The sequence below is a fragment of the Gossypium hirsutum genome, chromosome D01 (assembly GCF_007990345.1).
Source record: "Gossypium hirsutum isolate 1008001.06 chromosome D01, Gossypium_hirsutum_v2.1, whole genome shotgun sequence".
NCBI lineage: Eukaryota > Viridiplantae > Streptophyta > Magnoliopsida > Malvales > Malvaceae > Gossypium > Gossypium hirsutum.
The window spans coordinates 10,275,939-10,296,403 of record NC_053437.1 but is presented as its reverse complement, the minus strand read 5'-3'; the positions used below and the strand labels follow the sequence as shown (position 1 = coordinate 10,296,403).

At 36.7% G+C, this 20,465-nt stretch overlaps 2 protein-coding genes and 4 non-coding genes across 6 annotated transcripts; 4 read left to right on the top strand and 2 right to left on the bottom strand.

Annotated features, from left to right (window-relative positions):
* Window positions 1–7: 7 nt before the first annotated feature.
* Window positions 8–79, top strand: TRNAM-CAU (transfer RNA methionine (anticodon CAU)). The gene has a single exon. It is a non-coding gene; the product is annotated as a tRNA-Met (tRNA).
* A 506-nt stretch (window positions 80–585) lies between these two features.
* Window positions 586–2,914, bottom strand: LOC107933411 (uncharacterized). The gene is made up of 2 exons (XM_016865619.2): window positions 2,590–2,914; window positions 586–1,134 (listed from the first exon to the last, which is right to left on the bottom strand). The coding sequence occupies exons 1-2, from the start codon at window positions 2,744–2,746 to the stop codon at window positions 836–838; spliced, it is 456 nt and encodes a 151-aa protein (XP_016721108.2). The 5' UTR covers window positions 2,747–2,914; the 3' UTR covers window positions 586–835.
* A 934-nt stretch (window positions 2,915–3,848) lies between these two features.
* On the top strand, window positions 3,849–3,933 carry LOC121214350 (small nucleolar RNA R21). Its single transcript, XR_005909933.1, has one exon. It is a non-coding gene; the product is annotated as a small nucleolar RNA R21 (small nucleolar RNA).
* A 62-nt stretch (window positions 3,934–3,995) lies between these two features.
* Window positions 3,996–4,069, top strand: LOC121214351 (small nucleolar RNA R21). Its single transcript, XR_005909934.1, has one exon. It is a non-coding gene; the product is annotated as a small nucleolar RNA R21 (small nucleolar RNA).
* Window positions 4,070–4,413: 344 nt separating this feature from the next.
* LOC107933416 (uncharacterized) lies at window positions 4,414–7,780 on the bottom strand. The gene has a single exon (XM_016865624.2). The coding sequence runs from the start codon at window positions 7,700–7,702 to the stop codon at window positions 5,369–5,371; it is 2,334 nt and encodes a 777-aa protein (XP_016721113.1). The 5' UTR covers window positions 7,703–7,780; the 3' UTR covers window positions 4,414–5,368.
* Window positions 4,435–4,511, top strand: LOC121214349 (small nucleolar RNA R21). Its single transcript, XR_005909932.1, has one exon. It is a non-coding gene; the product is annotated as a small nucleolar RNA R21 (small nucleolar RNA).
* Window positions 7,781–20,465: the final 12,685 nt, after the last annotated feature.

Genomic DNA, 20,465 nt, shown 5'->3' with positions numbered 1-20,465 from the left:
TCAACAAATCAGAGTGGCGCAGCGGAAGCGTGGTGGGCCCATAACCCACAGGTCCCAGGATCGAAACCTGGCTCTGATATTAGTTTTCGATATTTTTGTGATTACACTGGGCATTTTCATTAAGTAGGGAATAAACTTTTCACTGTGTTTTTATGTATTATCGAAAGAATTAAGAAAGTTTATCTTAGGTTCGTTTTCTTTTGTTATATATATATTTTCGGACAAACTTTATTTTGTTATATTGTTTTTATATATAAATCAATAATATCTAAAATAATATGTTTCATCTTTCCAACTTGACAATAGAGGTGATAAGTTTCATCAAACATTTTAAGTTAATGGTATTATTAAAATATATATGATATAGCAAAAGTGGAGGAGCTCAAACTTTCTTCGAATGATGGATTACACTGTTCCTTGTTTATGTTATCCATCAACCAAAGTTTTAATCCAAAAACCAATGAAATTTGTAATGAACTTGTGTGACTTTGAGATAACTCACCACTGTTCCTAACAACTCCTACAAAGGTCGAGAAATCATTAGATTCTTCATTGACAAAACAGTAAGTTGATGAAGAACTCATATGCCACCTAAAACAGTTCAAATGAACAATAATTGCAATCATGAAGAAAGCTTACATGCGAAAAGATATGGCCCTCATATCACCTTACAACAAAGGTACTTACAATTTCTTTATTAATTGCTTGTCCCAGGTAGACCACAAGATAGAACAAGGTGAACCATAAGAAACATGCACTTTTTTTCAGTATTTATAAATTAGAACATTCTTGTTTGCATCTGTGTAAGACATCCATGATTGCTTCTAAAGTATACTTATTCACTAAGAGTTTCGGTGCAGTAGGATGGGGCAGTACAGGGTTGATATACAAACGGTCTGACAGTGTGGAAATGACCTGATGGGCGACTATAGGTGAACTTGATACCGGTGCTGCGATCCCCAAGATGGTTGCAGTGATCATGGAAACTACTGATCGGTCGTGCCAAGCATGTATTCCAACGGTCACTCTCAGGCATTGTTTCGGCCACAGTGTATATCCCCTTGGCGTTTGTGAAAGCCTGGTAATTCACTACTTCACCAGATTTTGTAATACAAAGTACAGCAACCTCAGCACCTACACCAACACATTTGTTTCACATAAATATAAGATAAAATTTTCATGGATGATTCATATACTTCAAGGCTCGGTTTAAAAGATTAGTTAAGGCTTCTACAGAAAAACCCCTAATTTGTATGGTTATACCGAGATGAATGAATCTAAGTATGCCCTTTAAAACATCGATGCCATAGTACAGCTTGAAAGATTAAAACAATATCCTACCATCACTAAAGTTTGACCTTCAAACTTGAGAACAGATATATCAATGACAAACAGCTTTATCGAACACAGAAATGAACAAAGGATTTATTTATAAAACACCATACACCAAGCATCCATTCTTTTTCCAATTACTTCACCAAGCAAAAAAAGAATTGTTTCGACCAAGATTAGTTGGTGAATTGTTGTTGCATTTCTACAACATTCGAACCATATTTGTCCTTATTAACTGTTCACGTGATGCAGCTATTCTTAGTGGTTTTTAATTTTTTAGATATTTATCTGTTATTTTATTAAGTATTTTGAACTGGACTTAGCCATATCTATTAGTACTTTGAATTGGCTTAGCTATCTCTATTATGTTTTGAATTACTCTTAGTTATCTCTTTTATCATCTTTATTGTTGAGATTACAATGTATATATAATGTTTGAGCTATTACTTTATAAATACCTCTCATTTTCATAATAAAGATACAGTTCATTTTACAACCTTTGAGTAAATTCTTTATGATATCAAAGTATTCTAAGCTCTCACGAGCAGATCCAGCGATTTTTTTCTCTAAAACGAACTCCATCTTAAACAAAGAAAGCTTACTTGTCAGCTATCTCAACCACAGAAGAAAGAAAATGAAACCAAAGATCATGAATATATCCCAGTCCCACTATTTAACAATTTAAGCCTATAAGAGAATTGCTTACACAGACTTTTGCAGGATGCATCCTACACAAAAAGGATTCATTCAGACAATAGAGCAGTCAACCCAGAGACCCTTTCTAACACACTATGATAGCTGTTTGCAACTCAATTAGACACAGGTAAAAGTACTGAGTAAGCATCAACCATAGAAGCAATTTAGTAAAGCAAAGTAAATCACAGGGAAAGCACTCAAATAGGCAAATTGCAAGACACAGTGATCTTATCAAACCCTCAAAAGGTAATTTTTTTGAGTATTTCTTTTCTCAATCTAAGTATAAATTGAACCCTCATTAAAAAAAAAATTATAAATTGAACCCATCCATGCAGTTGTATAGCCAAGCTCAACAATGTCAAAACCAATAATTAACCAAAAAAAAGGAGCAAACATTGTCACCGACAAAATGGTAGAATTACAATTCCAACAAAAAAAAACCCACTTCGAATTTCTGCTAAAGAAACATAATTTAACCAATCAAACAACTGCAATTCAAAATTATAAATGGAAAAAGGAACAGAGGAAAAACAAGAGAGAGAGAGAGAGAGAGAGAGCAACCTTCTAAAATATGATCTTCAGGACCAATGGAAGAATCAGCACAAACATCACAGATAACTCTACCGTGAATCTCACCAGTCCAAGATTTTACACCTGAGATCAAGAATACAGCTAAGACAACAAAACCCAGAACCAGATTCTTGCTCTTTGATTCCATGGGGTGATTATTTTTTCAATTGAGCTAACAAGCAAAAATGAGAGCAGCAGCCTGCCAGTGCTTAAAAACACGCATGTATTTACATAGATTATATGTATATTTGTAGAATCAAATCTAACAGCTTGCTTAGTACTGCTTGGAGGTAAAATTTTTTAGCTTTTACTGTTTAATTACTTTTTCATCCCATACTAAATTTTTTTATTAATTACAAATGTGTTAAAATTATTAATTAAAAATAAATAAAAAATTTAAAATAATAAAAATATATTAAGATCTAATTATAAATATTTAATAATTATATTTTAATATTTAAAATATATTTTATATATTCTAATTAAATTTTATAAATAATTAATATTTTTTGAGCAAAATAAATATTTAATATTTATTGCTTAAAAATATTTAAATTTTATATTTCATATATTAAAATATTAACAATAAGTTATACTATTTTTTTATATTCTTATTAAAATATAATAATATTAACTAATTTGAATATTATTTAAATGTATATTTATTATTTGATAATAATATATCTAAAATATACATTTTATTTCTCAAAAATACTTTTTAATAATAATACTAAACACTTAAATCTTAAACTAAACTTTTTAAAAAAAATTTTAAACACTTTTTCACACTCACTTTTTTAAAATATTATTAAATTAGCCCTAAGTCTCATAGGATTTAGTGGGTCCAACTTAGACTAATTGGTGTAACATTTGCTGCCTACCTTAAGCTTTTCTTTGGTTGGTACCAAAATTTCTATGCTAACCAGGCTTTGTTGGGCTAGAAAAGGCTAACAATGGCTTCCATCCATCTAAGCCCAGCCAAATACATCATGCCATGGCTGATTGTAATTTATTATATTGAGGACAAATCATGCAATTTGAACTTATCATCTCATTCTATTAAAGCAACCAAAAGCCCTAATCTTTTATTTCCCAAACCCTTATTATAGCATTCTCAGTTGCCATCACCTGTTTCCTTTTCTTCTTTTTTTTTTTCCAGAAATTTTCAGATGCGTTGATTATGGGATAAATATCATTTTCTTTATCAACAATGTTGTGTTTTTGTTTGTTTTTCTTGGGCATTTATTGCTTATCCCTATGAGGAATTAATCCGAAGAAATAAATTAATAGTGGATCAATTTATTTCCATTGAGGACTGTCCAATTCCGAGGGATTTTTTTTTCTTCTGCAAATTTTCTCTTTTTTTTTGGCAAATTCTAAGTAAGATTTTATTTTTGCATCTAAATGATGGATATTTTTCATGTTAAAAGTAGCCTGATTATGTTGATGATAATTCCATTTCTGATAGATGCCCCATGCTTACCCTTTTCTGGGTTTTCTTTCATTTATTGATTAAAGAAGTTTCATTTTTTAAAAAAATTCTTTAATAAAAGAAATTTTTTTACGTTGATCAATTTAATATCCCAATGACGAAGTTCCATTTGATCTTAAAAGTTGATAGGCCTGACTAGCTTTGATGAATAGATCTTTTTGAGGGACTTTTTTTCGTTCAGTTTCATCTCTTTTTTTTCTGTTTTTGAAGATTATTGGTGTTCTCTTGCTCTGTTCTTTAAATCAAGCATTTCTTACATTTTCTAATTAATTTAATCTAATTATACTTAGCAATATGCTTCTTGAGGAGATTCTTTAAAAAAAAATTTATTGAAATTTGACTTGCATCCTTATGAAGAAGAATATTAGGAGATAAAAGTAGTGGACTGATATCCATTGATGAGCAATGAATCTGAGGGATGCATACTCATAGTTTATTAGAAAATGGAAAATTTCTATTTTGGTATTCAATATCTTTCCATTGTTTGCATGCTTAAAGCTTGGATTCACTTCTTGATGTCCTTGAAACTGTTTGTGTTTGTACACCTGGGAAAAAATGTATTTGGATTAAGTACTTGGTTCTTAGCCTGGCTTTTTCTGTGCTTTTTAATAGATTTCTTCTGTAATTGATCTTTAATGTTGTGTTGCCTTTTCAGTCCTAGCTGATTTGCAATAGCAGGTGTGTTCTTTAAGGTCTTTAAGTTTTGATGATTACCTTGTTAGCATTGAGGATTGGGGTTTTTTATTATCTTCCTGTTGATTACTGCTGTATGTTGAGGTCTAATCAGCTTAATTTCGAATTAGTTTGTTCTCTGTGTTTTGCTAACAGACTGTAGATATAAACAATCTTTAAACATATTGGATTTTGCTCAAAGAGTATTGATTCTCTGAAGAATTGAAGAGAAAGAATGGTGGCAGTGAAATTGGAATTAACCAAAGATTAGAAAGCAGAGCTCAAGATCCATGGCTTCTGCTCTCCGAGATTGGAAGGAGAAGTTTTTTCCCATGTATGAAGATTTTATAAAATGCATAGGCTGAAATAGGAATATTGGTTGAAGCAAATGTACAAGACGCTTTAACTTTGTAATTTGTCATCTTGCAACTTATATAAGCAGCAAAAGCTGTTTTTCTTTCTTGCTATAAAGTGGTTGAACTAACTAAATTCACCAAAAAGGGTAGCATCAAAAGCATGTAAATTTCAATGTATCTGCTTAGGCTAACTGATCCTTAAATTCACTTCTAATGGATGATCAAATATTTGCAAAAAACAAAGGGTTAATTAATCCAAATTAACCCAACCTTTAGTTACTAATGACTTAACCTCCCTAGCTGCTTTCATCTTACCAAGCAGTGTCTCCAGCTTGCTTATACGTGCTTCGAGATGTAGCCATGATTGTTCATTTGGACAAGCATTACAGTAAATTGCAGGTACGATTGATGCGCCATGTGCATCCTCCTCTGCTCCAAGTGTTGTTATCAGCTCACATCTTGGAAGCACATTATCTGCAACTGAACATTGACCTGATGAGTTCTCTAAAGCATCTCTTCTGTCAATATTGCCAAACTTCTTATAGGGTTTCGACATTTGTGATATTGTAAGTTGATCTTCATCGTCGGAATCCAAAGAAAGACTTCCAAGATGACTTGCTGAATGATTCCCACCCATTGTTACAGTCACTTTATCTTCAACAAAATCTCTGGCATCAACAATATCCCTTACTTCCACCATATTGCATTTGGAAGGAAAACCAGGAGGAACTGGAGGGTTAATTTTATCTTCAGTAATAGAACTTTTGGGGATAAAACCGGGAGGAACTGGTACAGCCACAGTCACCTTATCTCGATTAAAAGAACCTTTGGCTTGCAGCATATTTCCTTTGGGAGGAAAACCAGGAGGAAATGAAGAATTATTAAGTTCCTTCTGAATTACAAAATCAGGCTTTAACTTGGAAAGAGAGCTAGATGAAGTACTTTCATTCTTAACTTCAGTGTCTGCTTCTGAGCCAATTGCTATCGATGAGCTTCGAGCTACAAAACACTGCATTACAAACTTCTTTGGCATTGTCTTAAAACCACTGTAAGTATCATCTTCTCTAGGCCGCTTCAAGCACATCGGAATCAATTTTAAACCTCTGAACATATCAGTTTCATTAATTCCCATTGTTCCATTTGGTGTCATTTTGAAGTTTGTGGAGCTTCTTTGCTTTAGTAACACATCTATACTTTCTTCTTGCAGAATCAAGACCGATTGCTTCCACCAATTCGAGTATTTAGCAGTAACATCTCCCTTGAAAAGCTTGGAAGGAATGTACAACTTCCCACCACCAACGGAATTATTGTAATTGGACCATGCGATCACAGGACTATCGTTTGATCGGGGAACGCTACAGGGAATATCTTGGTCCATTCCGAATTGCAATGCCACTCTATGCGGAAGGTACTGCTCTATACATTCTAGTCCAACCAGCTCCGAAGCCCTCAAGCATTGAGCAAATGACAGCAATTCATCGTCTAAACTCAAATCAACTGATATCCATATTGCTGTATCTCCATAAAACTTACCACAATCAACGTAAGGACGCCAATCAAACCGTTCCTTGCTTTTGTCTAGAACTGACCTCACATCTTGCACTTTGCACTTCAGGTCATGCCATAAAGCCAACCTTGGATCGCCATTTTCGATTAAGTTAGGCTTCGGACGTAAGTCCGGAAATCTCTCCCAGACCCAAACCTGGACTAGTGTAAGTTGTGAGCAAAGTGTAACCTCTAGTGCAACTGCAACATTTCCACCATCACATTTGGAATCTAACTGTGTTGAAGCAATAATGTTTTGTTTTAAGCAACTCAAATCACTATAAATCTTAGCAAGAGCAGCAGGTCCAAGTGCAATTCTAGTCCCCCTGGCAAGGTGAATAGCAATGGGGAAAACAATGTTTACAACAACATCAAAAGAAGATGGTAAAACAAACCTTGATAACCACAATGCAAGGAATGCCTCGTGCTCGATTTCGCTACCGCTGTGCATGAACTTCCTTATCCACAAACTGTGACTGGCCTTTTTAGTTGTACTCTTGTACATTTCTTTCCTTGCATTTTCGAGTTTCTCCCATGTTTCCTCCATTTCCTCTGTTTCAACAGGAGCGAAAACAGGAGACCCCAAAACTGAATAACCCCCAAGGATCATGATATCTTCCAATGTAATCGTCGCTTCACCCCAAGGAAAAATGAAACTATTGGTTTCATGGCACCATTTTTCAGCAACCCCAAAGACCAAATCATTGTTTCTTTCAATCTTGTACGTTGAATTCATTATGGCTTCGAAAATACCAGCTTCCTTCCATGTGGATTCATGTAATGAAGCCATGTTGGCGGCCCATGCTTTCCATTCTTTTTGTGGGTGTCTCCACCCAACGAAATTTACTTCCATAGCCCGATTTTTGGGATAAATTTTTGTCAAAGAGGAAAGACAATGGTTTGGAAGGTTTCCATCAATGGAGGTTAAGCCTGTGGAAGGTGTGATGAAATGGGCTGTTCTTAGTTCGAGGTTTTTATTATCTGGTGAAACCATAAGCTCTGCTCTTTCTTCAACAATGGAGTTCGAGGAACCCTCCATTTTTTAAGACTTGAAAAGGCAAGATTGTTTGAGAAAAAAAACATAAAAAATGGAGAGAGCTTTTACTTTTTAGAAGAAAATGACTATCTAGCTTCCGTTTTCAGTAACAACAATACAGCTCATAAGAAACCCGATTTAACCACGTCAAAAATGAAAAAGAATAAATTTAAAAATATTAAAATATTTGAAAATATTTTACAAAAATAAAAATATATATCTATAAAAATGGAAGATTAAATGAACCAAAATATAATCAAAGTTTTTATTAAAAAATAAAAAATTTAATTAAAACCAAAATATCGCTTTTTCAATCTTTAAACAGCTTTTTTTTCAAGATTTTCAAATTTTGACAATTATGGTTATTATTAATTAAATATCATCAGTTGGACCAATGGTTCTCGATTCAATCGACTAAATTGGTTCGATTATGTTAGCATTGAGATTAATTACTGTTGACAAAGGGAATTAACGAGGAGTGAAGGGTAATGGTGACGACAATTCACCTGGTTAGGGCGGAAAGCTATCATGTTCGGTGGTAGAATGGAGCGAAGAGAGAGAGAGAGTAGAGAAGTGAGAGAATTCTAAGTGTTTGATTGTGTATGACATGCCCTTTTTAGTGTTGTGAGTGAGTTTATATATGAGACACAAGGGACACCACGTGTTTTGAGCTCATTAGAGGTGAAATCACATCTTATTTTCTTGTAGGGAGATTGATGTAACCCTTTTAAGTGTTTGTATTTATTCTCGATAGTTCTTGCATGCAAAGTAAAAAATAAGAAAATATTGATTTATTTTTTATCTGATTGTTAGGATTTGGGAACCGATAATCCGAATGACTGATAGGATCCGAACCTCCGACCCGGAAAAAGAATGTTCACCTACAGGCATAGTCAGCTGAGGACCTCATGAGAATGCAAAATGTTCTTAGAAAGAGCTCGCGCGGGGGAGCCCGCGTAAGCCTCGCACAAATGAGATCCCAAGATGATTGCTCGCGTAAACCTCGCAGTGACGAGGTCGCGAACCATGTCTACGAAGAGGACCCTTGCTCGTAACTGGCAGGTGTGAGGTTCACTGGGATAGTCAATCCCAGGATCAGAAAGGACCGCTTGCCCCGCAGGCAAGCGTCCAATAAACCAAAGGAGGCCCAAAGAATGTCAGTGCCCTCGGCCCTCGACTAAGACAAAATAGTGGGCCCTATTGTGAGCTATAATAGTAGTAGTAGGAATGTGTATAAATACCCATTGTGTTTTCCTTAATACAACACAAGAGAATATTACTCAACACTAATGTTTAATTAATATTACTCAACACTAATGTTTAATTAATATTAGGTTACATTATATGGTCTAATTATAATATGAGAAGACAACTTATATTAATAGATAATCTAAAAGTGCATAGTCTAATAAAAATTGAGCAAATCGATTGAAAAACTATTATGTCGTATATTGAGTCAAATTGAGGAGATGCCTTGTCTTGGGTATTGAAGGGGGTGACTGTTAAAAGATTGAGATATAGATGTGATTGTTTGGACTGACAATACATCAGATAGGACTTAAGTTTTGTTGAATTTATCCTAAATCCATTTATGGATTTATTCACTTTTGACGTTCATAGTGTGACAAATCTTAATTTTGAGTGAATGATGGACTATGTATGTGTGATTCGTATATTTTGATATATTAAAATCTTGAGTTTAAATGATTAAGGAATTGAAAGCTTGTACGTTGGGTATAAGACTTCTACATGATGTAGTATCATTCCATAAAAATGAAATCATAGCCCTATAAGGGTAAATGCTATCCTCTCATTGGCATAGTTGTTGAAAAAGTTATGTGGCCACGAAATGATTTGATTACTAATTGTTAGTAAATAACTTTTTCATGAAAAAAGATAATGGTTACAATGAGATAAAATATGATCATATTTGATGAATAGATTTAATCCAAAGATATAAGGATATCCTATTAGAGCAACACATTTATGACATGATCATAAGAGGGATCATGACACTTTAGTAGAATGACTCCATGATTAGATAATATTGTAATTAATAGGCGAATAACTAGAGCTTAATTACACATTATTTTATCACTAGTTATATATGTCAAATAATTCCATCCGCTAGTTCAAGATAACCCAAAACGAACTGCACGTAGAACTGTTATTATGGAATGAATGAAAATAATAAAACAAGAGAATCACATGTATAACTATTCACAATAAATATATTTTCTCACAAAATACAATAAATGACTTAAAAATTAAATTAATTTCATTAAATTATTATTTTTAATTTAATTAATTGTAATTAAATAGTTAAATAAACCCACTTAACCATTTTACTCGCCTTTAATTATCAGTGACAATTTCAATTTTTTTTTTACTAAAGTGACAAAGGTAACATGCAAAATCTAGCAATAATTGAACGCATCACTGACAGTAATAGCGATTATTATAGTCTTTTGTTAGTTGCATTTTTAATCTAGCAATAATTTTATCATGTTTATTTCCTAGGAAATATTAGAAGGGGTGACAGGTCATCTAGCACTAAAGTAAGGGATGCTCTTTATTCCCGTATTCTAATTAACTCTTTAGTATATTTTTTTCTCTCTGTTTCCTCTACCTATGCAAACTGCTAACCCGCCGGCTGAAGGCCGGTTTATCAAGCGTCTCAGGGAGGAGGAGCCTCCGGACGGTGGTGGTGAAAGGTCACAACCGCCGGGATTTTCAAAACCTTCATTTAAGGATGCGGTAATGCGTGATTCTTCAAAAAATGTTGTTCCTTTGGTTGATTCTACACTCTGTTTTTAGGATGGGGATGTTAACCGTTCTATCCATAAGGACATACCCTCGATTCAGTTTTCTGAAAGTCTTCTTCTTCGCGCAAACAAAGCTAAGGGATTGACGGTGATCATCAAATTGTTGGGCCGGAGAGTTAATGTGAATTCTCTACAGAATAGGTTGTTCTCTTTGTGGAAACCAAAGGGTTCAATAAAGTGTGTGGACATTGCTAATGATTATTTTGAAGTTGGGTTTGATAATCCGGTTGATTTTTCCCGTGTTCTGTCGGAGGGGGCCGTGGGTGGTGTTTGGCGTTAATCTGACTGTGCAACCATGGTTCTTATCTTTTGATCCTTCGAATCCTTTTCCCACTAGCATTGTATCCTGGATTCGCATACTAAACCTTCAGAGTTCTTTATACCATAAACCGATTCTGGAAGAGGTTGGAGCTACAATGGGGAAAGTTGTGCGTATTGATGAACGAACCATGAATGCTTCAAGAGGCCGATTTGCGAGAATGGCAGTTTTGATCGATTTGACGAAGCCGCTGATTACCAGGATTCGTGTTAATGGAAAAATCAAGGTTGTTGAATATGAGTCTCTGCACATTGTGTGCTTCAAATGTGGTATCTATGGGCACACAAAGGATAATTTCCCTAGGCTGGTGGTTGACCCCAAGAAATCGAATGGTGCTACTGCTTCTGCAGAAAGTTTCAGGACGGTGCCGACACTAGTGAAAGAGGATCTGGCTGAGAAGGAGGCGTATGGGCCGTGGATTTTGGTGGAACCACGAAAACGGCTGCAACCCAAACAAGGCAATTCGTATATTTTCGGCGAGATTCAGGGTAATCGAATTAATGGATCCAGATTTAATATACTTGCCAAAAATAGAGATGGCTCTCAGATTGCCGAGCAAGGAAAGAATCAGGGAGAAGAAAAGAGAAAGAAATCGGAAGAGAAAAAGGAAAGGAAATCTCAGAAGGATAGAGCGAGAAATATGGGAGAAGAAAAGAGAGTTATTTCTGGGAGCAAAAAAGGGAAAGAACCTATTCAGGAGTTCAAAAATCCTTTTTCAGGGATGAATTTAAAAGCATTCTCGGTCAAAAAGGGGGTAAAATTCGGCCAATGTAGCAATGGGCCTCCTGGTTTCCCTCAAAAAGAAATTGGGGATAACGGGCCTGGGCAAGAAATCGTGGGCTTGGCTATTAACAACCAGGCCAAGGACGTGGAGCCCAATGCTGCTGAGTCTGTTGTTCTTGGAAAGTAACGCAAAGCAAAGAAAAAACTGATCGGTCCAAACGTGTTGAGCTTGACCCAGCCCAACACTTAGTGGTGGTCATTCAACCGGTCCAAAAAAAGGCCCAAACTGAACCTTCTAAGCAGGCCGACCCACCTGATCCAACCCAGACAAAGAGTCCACCTGATGAATCAATTTCTCTTACTAATAATTCATCTAATTCTAGTGATTTAAATAAAATTTCTATATCAAACCCGTTGGTTAATATTACTGATGTGGTTAGTGATATGGTGCAGGAGCTCAACAATTTGTCGAAGTTCGATGATGTCATGACGGAAGCGGAGACGGTGTGTGACACTGGCACGATTTCGGACCTTAATTCCGAAAGCCAACAAGATTTTCAGGGACGTTTGACTACCCCTCTTATCTTATATATTTTTTAATGAACTTAAATATTTTTTCTTGGAATGTTCAAGGGTGTGGTCACCCCCGTTTTCACAAATTTGTCCAGGAATATTCTAATGGGTATCATCCTGACATTTTTACTCTGTTTGAGACTAAGATTAGTAGTAATAATGCTAATTTGGTTATTTCAAAGCTTAATTTTACCCGTTCTCATAGAGTTGAAACTCATGGTCGTGCGGGTGGCATATGGGTTTGTTGGAATGATTGGGTTCAAATCGAAATCATTTAGAACCATTTTCAATTTATTCATTGTAGGGTCCGAAAAGGCAGTGTGTCGGAATGGGCTTACATTACTTTTGTTTATGGCAGTCCTCAGCGTAGTTCTAGGAAGCTACTTTGGGAAGAACTTGATCTAATAGCTACTAATTTATCTGAACCTTGGCTTGTTACTGGCGATTTTAATGCTATTCTTTGCAGTGATGAATAGAAGGGGGCAGCTGATTCAAATATAGGAGGGGATTCAGGGTTCCAGAAATTTGTCCTTAGTGTAGGGCTTCGCGATATGGGTTATAGGGGATCTCAATTCACATGGTCTCGTGAAAACCTGTTCAAACGTCTCGATAGGGCTTTATGTAACTCTGCTTGGGATCAAGTTTTCTCTTCAGCTACGATTTTCCATCTTCCTAAACTGAGGTCTGATCATCGACTGCTCCTGATTACTATTGGTAAGGGTTGTAGGGATCTTCACAACCACCCTTTCAGGTTCTTTTCGGGGTGGCTTTCTCATGCTGATTTTACTACCTTTGTGCGGGATAACTGGATGACTGATCGTAGTGCCCCGTAAGCTGCTGAGTGTTTTAAAAAAAAGGTCATTGCCTAGAATAAATCGGTTTTTGATATTCTTAGTCATCGAAAAAAGAGAATTATAGCTCGTATTAAGGGTGCTCAGAAGGCTCTTGAATCTCACCGTACTATCAGTCTTATTTCTCTTGATATTGATCTTTGTGTGGAGCTTGAGGAGATTTTAGACTATGAAGAGCTGCTTTGGAAGCACAAGTCTAGAGATGCCTGGATATCTCATGGGGACCGTAATACAAGCTACTTTCACAGAAAGACTTTAGCCCGTCGCAAGCGCAATAAAATTGAAACTTTGAAGCTGGATGGGGTCTCTTGGTGCTTTGATAAGGATCGTCTCCAACAAGCTACGTTGAAATATTTTGCTGATCTGTATACGGCTGACAATTCTGCTACGGATCGGTCATATTCCAGAGGTGGTTTCCCGTTGCTCTCATCGGCTGATATCAATGCGCTTAAGGCCCCGATTCATGATGCTGAGATTCGTGAGGCTCTTTTTAGTATGGCCCCGTTAAAAGCTCCCGGGGTTGATGGTTTCCATGCTCTTTTTTTCTAAAGTCAGTGGGATATTGTTGGTCCGTCTATATGCCAAATGGTTAAGGTATTTTTTGGGAGAAGCTATTAGTCCTCTTCTGAGCCGCACTCTGCTTGTTCTCATTCCGAAGGTGGATAACCCTGAATTGGTGTCTCAGTTCCGTCCTATCAGTCTATGCTCAGTCCTGTATAGAATGGTAACTAAGGTTATTGTCCAACGACTGAAGCCTGTTATTTCTAAACTTGTGGCCCCCACTCAAGTCAGCTTTGTCCTTGGTCGTCAGATTACCGATAATACTATTATTGCCCAAGAGGTTAATCATTCTATGAAGACTCTTAAGAGGAGGGAGGGATGGATGGCGATCAAAGTGGATTTGGAAAAAGCCTATGATAGAGTTCGCTGGGAGTTCATACTCGACTCTCTTATAGATGCTCATCTTCCTCAAAATCTTGTTGATATTATCTTGCGTTGCACATCTTCTCCTCGTATGCAGGTTCTCTGGAACGGATCATTGACTGAGGAATTTGTTCCCTCTCGTGGTATCCGTCAGGGTGATCCCCTGTCTCCGTATCTCTTTGTGTTAGAAATGGAAAGACTTGGTCACAGCATTTTGCAAGACGTTGCGGGTGGAAGCTGGGAACCTATTGTGCTTACTAAGAATGACACTCCGTTATCTCATCTTTTCTTTGCTGATGATCTTATCCTTTTTTGCCAGGCGAAGGTTGGTCAAGCAGAGGTGGTTGCGGATATACTTGATCGCTTTTGTATGGTCTCAGGTCATAAGGTTAATGCTTCTAAGACGCATATTTACTTTTCTCCTAATACGAGATCGGAGGTGGCTTCTGCTATTAGTAACAGGCTAGGTTTCTCTAAAGTGGATGATCTTGGTCTTTATTTGAGAATGCCTTTGTTCCATGAGAGAGTCACGAATGCGACTTTCCAATTTTTAATTGATAGGGTCAGAAGTAAACTTTCAGGGTGGAATGCTAATTTTCTCTCCCTTGCGGGGCGCATTACTCTGGCCAAGTCGGTGGTTGCAGTTATCTCAAACTACATTATGCAGACTGTTATGCTTCCTGTCAGCATCATAAAGGAAATTGAGAAACTTATTCGGCGATTCATTTGGGGAACGAAAGATGGAGATGCTAAGACTTCTCTAGTTAAATGGAAGTCTGTTTGTCAGCCTTTAAGCAATGGGGGTCTGGGGTTTCGTCGTCTGAAGGATCATAACAAATCGTTCCTCTCGAAGCTAGGGTTTTGCATTCTAGCTAATAGAAATGATTTGTGGGTTAGAATTCTGAGAGAGAAGTATCATGTTGGTGATATAATTCCGGATAGTGTGATTAAGGGTAGCGCTTCTTTCTTCTGGCGATCCCTCGCCAAAATTTAGGATGATCTTCGCCGTGACATCTATCCTACCATTGGTGATAGGAAGGAGACAAGTTTTTGGTATGCTAACTGGATCCCTGAGCTGGGCCCCCTCGTACAACATAAAAAGCCCGGAGTCATGATTCCTCATGTGTGGAAAGTTGTGGATGCCATTAACCAAAATTATGAGTGGGACTGGCGTAGGTTTGATATGTATCTCTCTCCTTTGGCCCTCCTTTATATTTCAAATGTATGCCCGCCTAATCCTTTTGCAGGTGCGGATTCCATAGCTTGGAAAGGGGCAAAAGATGGGGTCTTGACTGTCTCTGAGGCTTACGCTAGGAGGATGGAATCTACTTGGGACGATAAGGATCCGGTTTGGCAGCAGATTTGGACTCTAAAGTGCCCGCAGCGTGTTACGAGTTTTCTTTGGCTGGTATGTAAGGAAAAACTCTTAACTAATATGGAGAGGAAACGGAGGACTTTGACAAAGGATGAATTGTGCCAGATATGTCATGCGCCTCAGGAGAGTATACTCCACATCCTCCGTGATTGTAAGGCGATTATTTCGGTGTGGAAACGGCTTATACCGTCGGATAATCAGGGAGTCTTCTTTGCTCATGACTTTGTTAATTGGGATGACAAGGACTGAGCAGAGAGTTTTCCGATGGCAACCCCCTGCAAGGGATTGGAGGAAACTCAACATCGACGGTGCTTGGGATTCGGCAACAGGGCTTGGGAAGGCTGGAGGTGTTATCCGTAGTGAGAATGGTGCATGGATTATCGGTTTTCATCATCATGTGGGTATTAGCTCTATTTTCATGTCGGAGCTTTGGGCCATATATGATGGTTTGGTTCTTGGTTGGAACCAAGGTTTCCGTAGATTGGAGGTTGTGAGCGATAATTCTGACATCATCCGTAGCATTACTGGAAGATCTAGGTTTCGTCAGGCCAACCGTCTATTCCAGAGTATTATGGAGCTTATCAATCGTGATTGGCGTGTTACTTTTTCTCATGGAACTAGAGAGGAAAACATGATTTCGGATGGTCTAGCTCGTATGGCTGATGTCAATATCAGAGGCCTCCAAACATTGGAGGAATGCCCAAAGTTATTAAAGCAGGTCTTCGATGATGACGCCTCGCGTGTTCCCAGAATTCGCCCCATCAGAATTCCATCTGTGGATTAGGGCTTGAGTGCTTAGGGTCTCCCCTCCTTTACTCATCAAAAAAAATATATATAAAGAAATATTTGTATTATATTTAGCTTTAAAAAACAAATTTCTAATCTTAAAATCATAATTAATCGAAAATTCTTAAAACTAAAAAATTCACCTTTATACTCGATTAAGTAGATTATTTGGGCCTAGTTTAGGAATACTTCTCAAAAATACGTTTAAGAAAAAATTAAAAATTTCAGCTTCTAAAAAAAATGTTTTTGGGCCAATTTTTAGCTTAAAAGAAGCATTTTTTCTCTCAAAAAGTAACTTATTTAAGAATACTTTTATTCAAAAATACTTTTTATCTCAAAAATATTTCTTAGAAATAATACTAAATACACCATGACAATTTCAATTTCTTTTTTTTTTCAAGGTGACAGTGGATAACATGAAAAATCTAACAAAAACTGAAAGCAACACTATCAATGATGATTGTTTTATAAGTTGTATTTTCAATTTTTATATATAAAACAAATATTTTTGGTCATTTTACCGAAATGGGCCCATTATTTAATTATTTACCGAAATGGTCCATTTTCCGGCAAATCGCGTCCACGTTAGCGCGATGTCAGGGGACGCGTCAGGAAATCGCGGCCACGTTAGCGCGAGTTGCTGATGTGGCCGCGATTTCGTCCCGCGCATGAACAGTGCTCCAACGGTAAAAAATTTGACCGTTGCCCCCCCAACAGTCAAAAAAGAACTATAAATACCCCCACCCTTTTTATTTTTTCACAAACTAATCCTCTCTCATATTTCCACTCAATTTCCTCTCAATTTCCCTCCAAAATTCTCTCAAATCCATATTTAATTTCAATTTTCTGTCATTTTCCTTCCAAAATTCTCTCAAATACTAACAATTAATTTCAATTTGCTCTCAATTTCCTTTTTTAAAATAATTTTAAAATTTTTTATATTTTTTATAAATCGTAAAAATTTGTACGATTTCATCAATGGCCGGATCATTGACTCGTCTTGATAAGCATCACATATCGGTGGAACAAATGAAAATGGTAAGCGTTAAATAGAATTTTTAAATATTATTTAAGAATTTTTTATTTATGTATTTTTAGATAATTATTAATTTATTATTTGTTATAAAAGTCTGTAGATCGGGTATTGGAATGCAATATCCGGAATATGCATGCTCCTCCATCACCGTTGGTAGAGAACTACCTGCGGAAAGCGGGTTTTTGGCACGTGGCGATGGTAGGCTGGGGATGCAAGGTGGACCTGAAAGTAATCAGTGCGTTGATCGAGAGGTGGAGACCTGAGACGCACACATTCCATCTTCCATGTGGAGAGTGCACTATCACTCTAAAAGATGTCAGTCCGCAATTGGAATTGCCGGTGGATGGGTACCCAGTCACCGGGTCTGCCCAATCTAGCAATTGGGGGGCGGTGTGCTACGAGCTTTTGGGCGCTATTCCGGAGAAAATGGAGGGAGGTAAGATCGAGATGAGCTGGTTACGTGACACATTCCCTGATCCGGATGAATATTCAACCTAAATTGAAAGAATCCGATTTGCTCGGGCATACATTCTTTAATTAATTGGAGGTTATCTCATGCCCGACATGTCACGGAGCCGCGTACATCTAAGATGGCTGCTGAAACTCGTTGATTTAGAGCAGCCGGTGAATTTAGTTGGGGTCTGCCGTCTTGGAAATGTTATATCGGTAGATGTGCGGGGCGACACGACCGAGGAGAGAAAAAATCGAAGGTTGCCTGTCACTACTGCAGTCGTGGGCACGGTTTCGCTTTCCATTTCTACGTCCTCGAGTGGACCACCCATATACATTCCCACTCATAATGAGGTAAATTTTATATTAGATTTTACAATATTTATGTAGATTTTTAAAAATAAAAGTATGCTAAAATTTTATTTAATTAGGTGGAACCATCCGGCAAGTCATGCTCGATTACCTACCTCTCTTGAAGACATACGGCTTCTATTGGACCAACGGTCGGAAGCACAAGTAAGTATTAAATAAAATAGATATTTCCATACATTCGCTAGTCGATTGATATTTAGTATTTAGTATTTAGTATTATGTATATAACTAATATTTCTATCATGTTCATATAGTTTCAATGGACACCATACGAGGATCCGGCAATTCGAGCAATAATTCTGGAAGAGTTCTTACAAAATCCGAACGCTTGGCACGTGAAAGTCACGTTGATCACCTACGCGACCGTGGAGATGCACCAGTCAGATAGGGTGTTACGACAATTTGGATGTAGACAACCGATTCCCGTGGACCCTGAGGTGTTTGACGATCACCATAAAGTCGACATTCGGCAATTGAATACGGATTTACCGAGATACTGGTCTGAGTACATGGAAATATAGGAAGCTCGGTATGAATATATACCTACTCGGGAACCAATCATTGTTCTGGAGTTAGCTTGCATTCCGGAATACATGCCATGGTTTAGGATCCATGGCAAGCCGTATTTACTGACGTCAGGGGAGAGGCAGCGGCAAATACGTGTCGAAAGGGAAAGATGCGGGCCTCTAAATCCAAGACGACAAGACGACACAGGCAGCCCCTCAACGAGGCCCAGACATTCATCCGGGTCATCATTAGCGGCCATGAAATCACCAGGCCCAACGAGAGCACCAACACAGTCACCCGACGTAGCAGTTCAGCCGATGATACCCACGCAACCACCTTTTCAGATGATGCCAGGTGCGTTTCCTAGCCCTTATATGTATCCTAGCCTTATATGTATCATTCTCCGAGTCCTATGGCAGGTTGGAGCCAAATGCCCGGTTCAGCTCCATTTCCTGTTATGCCGAGTGGACCGCCGATGTATAGGCCAGTGGCGAACCAGAGATCGCAAGAGGGGCTGTTGGAGAGCTCTCCTTTTTACCAATCCACACCAACGTATGAGTTTCAAACACCGTCGCCATTCGTGATGCAAACACCTCCACATACACTATTCTTTGAAGGTGGATCATCGTCCCAAATCCGACAACCAGATGCCGTACCGGAAAAACCAGAATCCCCGCCGGAGGAGCAACAATCGCCGCCGGAAGCTAGAGAAAGGAGGAATCCAGCGCGTAACCGTTTACGGCCGCCATGTGGCACTGAATCCCCCGGACATAGAAATTGATTGTCGTATTTAAATTTATTTGTACAAATATTTTGAATATTATTTGATGTAATAAAATAGAAGTTTATTTGATATAATAAAATAGAATTTTTTTTAGTTATTTTGATATTATTTGATGTAATAAAATAGAAGTTTATTTGATGTAATAAAATAGAAATTTTTAAATATTTTGAATATTTTGAATATTTTGATATTATTTGAGAATTCTACTAACCATTAATACCCTTAACTTAAAAATCCTAACCTAATTTAATTAAAAACCCTAACCTAATTAAATTAAAAACCCTAACCTAATTTAATTAAAAACCCTAACCTTTAACCCTAAAACCCTAACCTAATTTAATTAAAAACCCTAACCTAATTTAATTAAAAACCCTAACCTAATTTAATTAAAAACCCTAACCTAATTAAATTAAAAACTCTAACCTAACTTAATTAAAAACCCTAACCCCTAACCCTAAAACCCTAACCTAATTTAATTAAAAACTCTAAACTAATTAAATTAAAAACCCTAACCTAATTTAATTAAAAACCCTAACCTAATTTAATTAAAAACCCTAACCTAATTAATTAAAAACCCTAACCTAATTTAATTAAAAACCCTAACCTAATTAAATTAAAAACCCTAACCTAACTTAATTAAAAACCCTAACCCCTAACCGTAAAACCCTAACCTAATTTAATTAAAAACTCTAAACTAATTAAATTAAAAACCCTAACCTAATTTAATTAAAAACCCTAACCTAATTTAATTAAAAACCCTAACCCTTAACCCTAAAACCCTAACCTAATTTAAATAAAAACGTTAACCTAATTAAATTAAAAACTCTAACCTAATTTAACTAAAAACCCTAACCCTTAACCCTAAAACCCTAACCTAATTTAATTAAAAACACTAACCCTTAACCCTAAAACCCTAACCTAATTTAATTAAAAACCCTAACCTAATTTAATTAAAAATCCTAACCTAATTTAATTAAAAACCCTAACCTAACTTAATTAAAAACCCTAACCCCTAACCCTAAAACCCTAACCTAATTTAATTAAAAACTCTAAACTAATTAAATTAAAAACCCTAACCTAATTTAATTAAAAACCCTAACCTAAAACCCTAACCTAATTTAATTAAAAACCCTAACCTAATTAAATTAAAAACCCTAACCTAATTTAATTAAAAACTCTAACCTAATTTAATTAAAAACCCTAACCTAATTAAATTAAAAACCCTAACCTAACTTAATTAA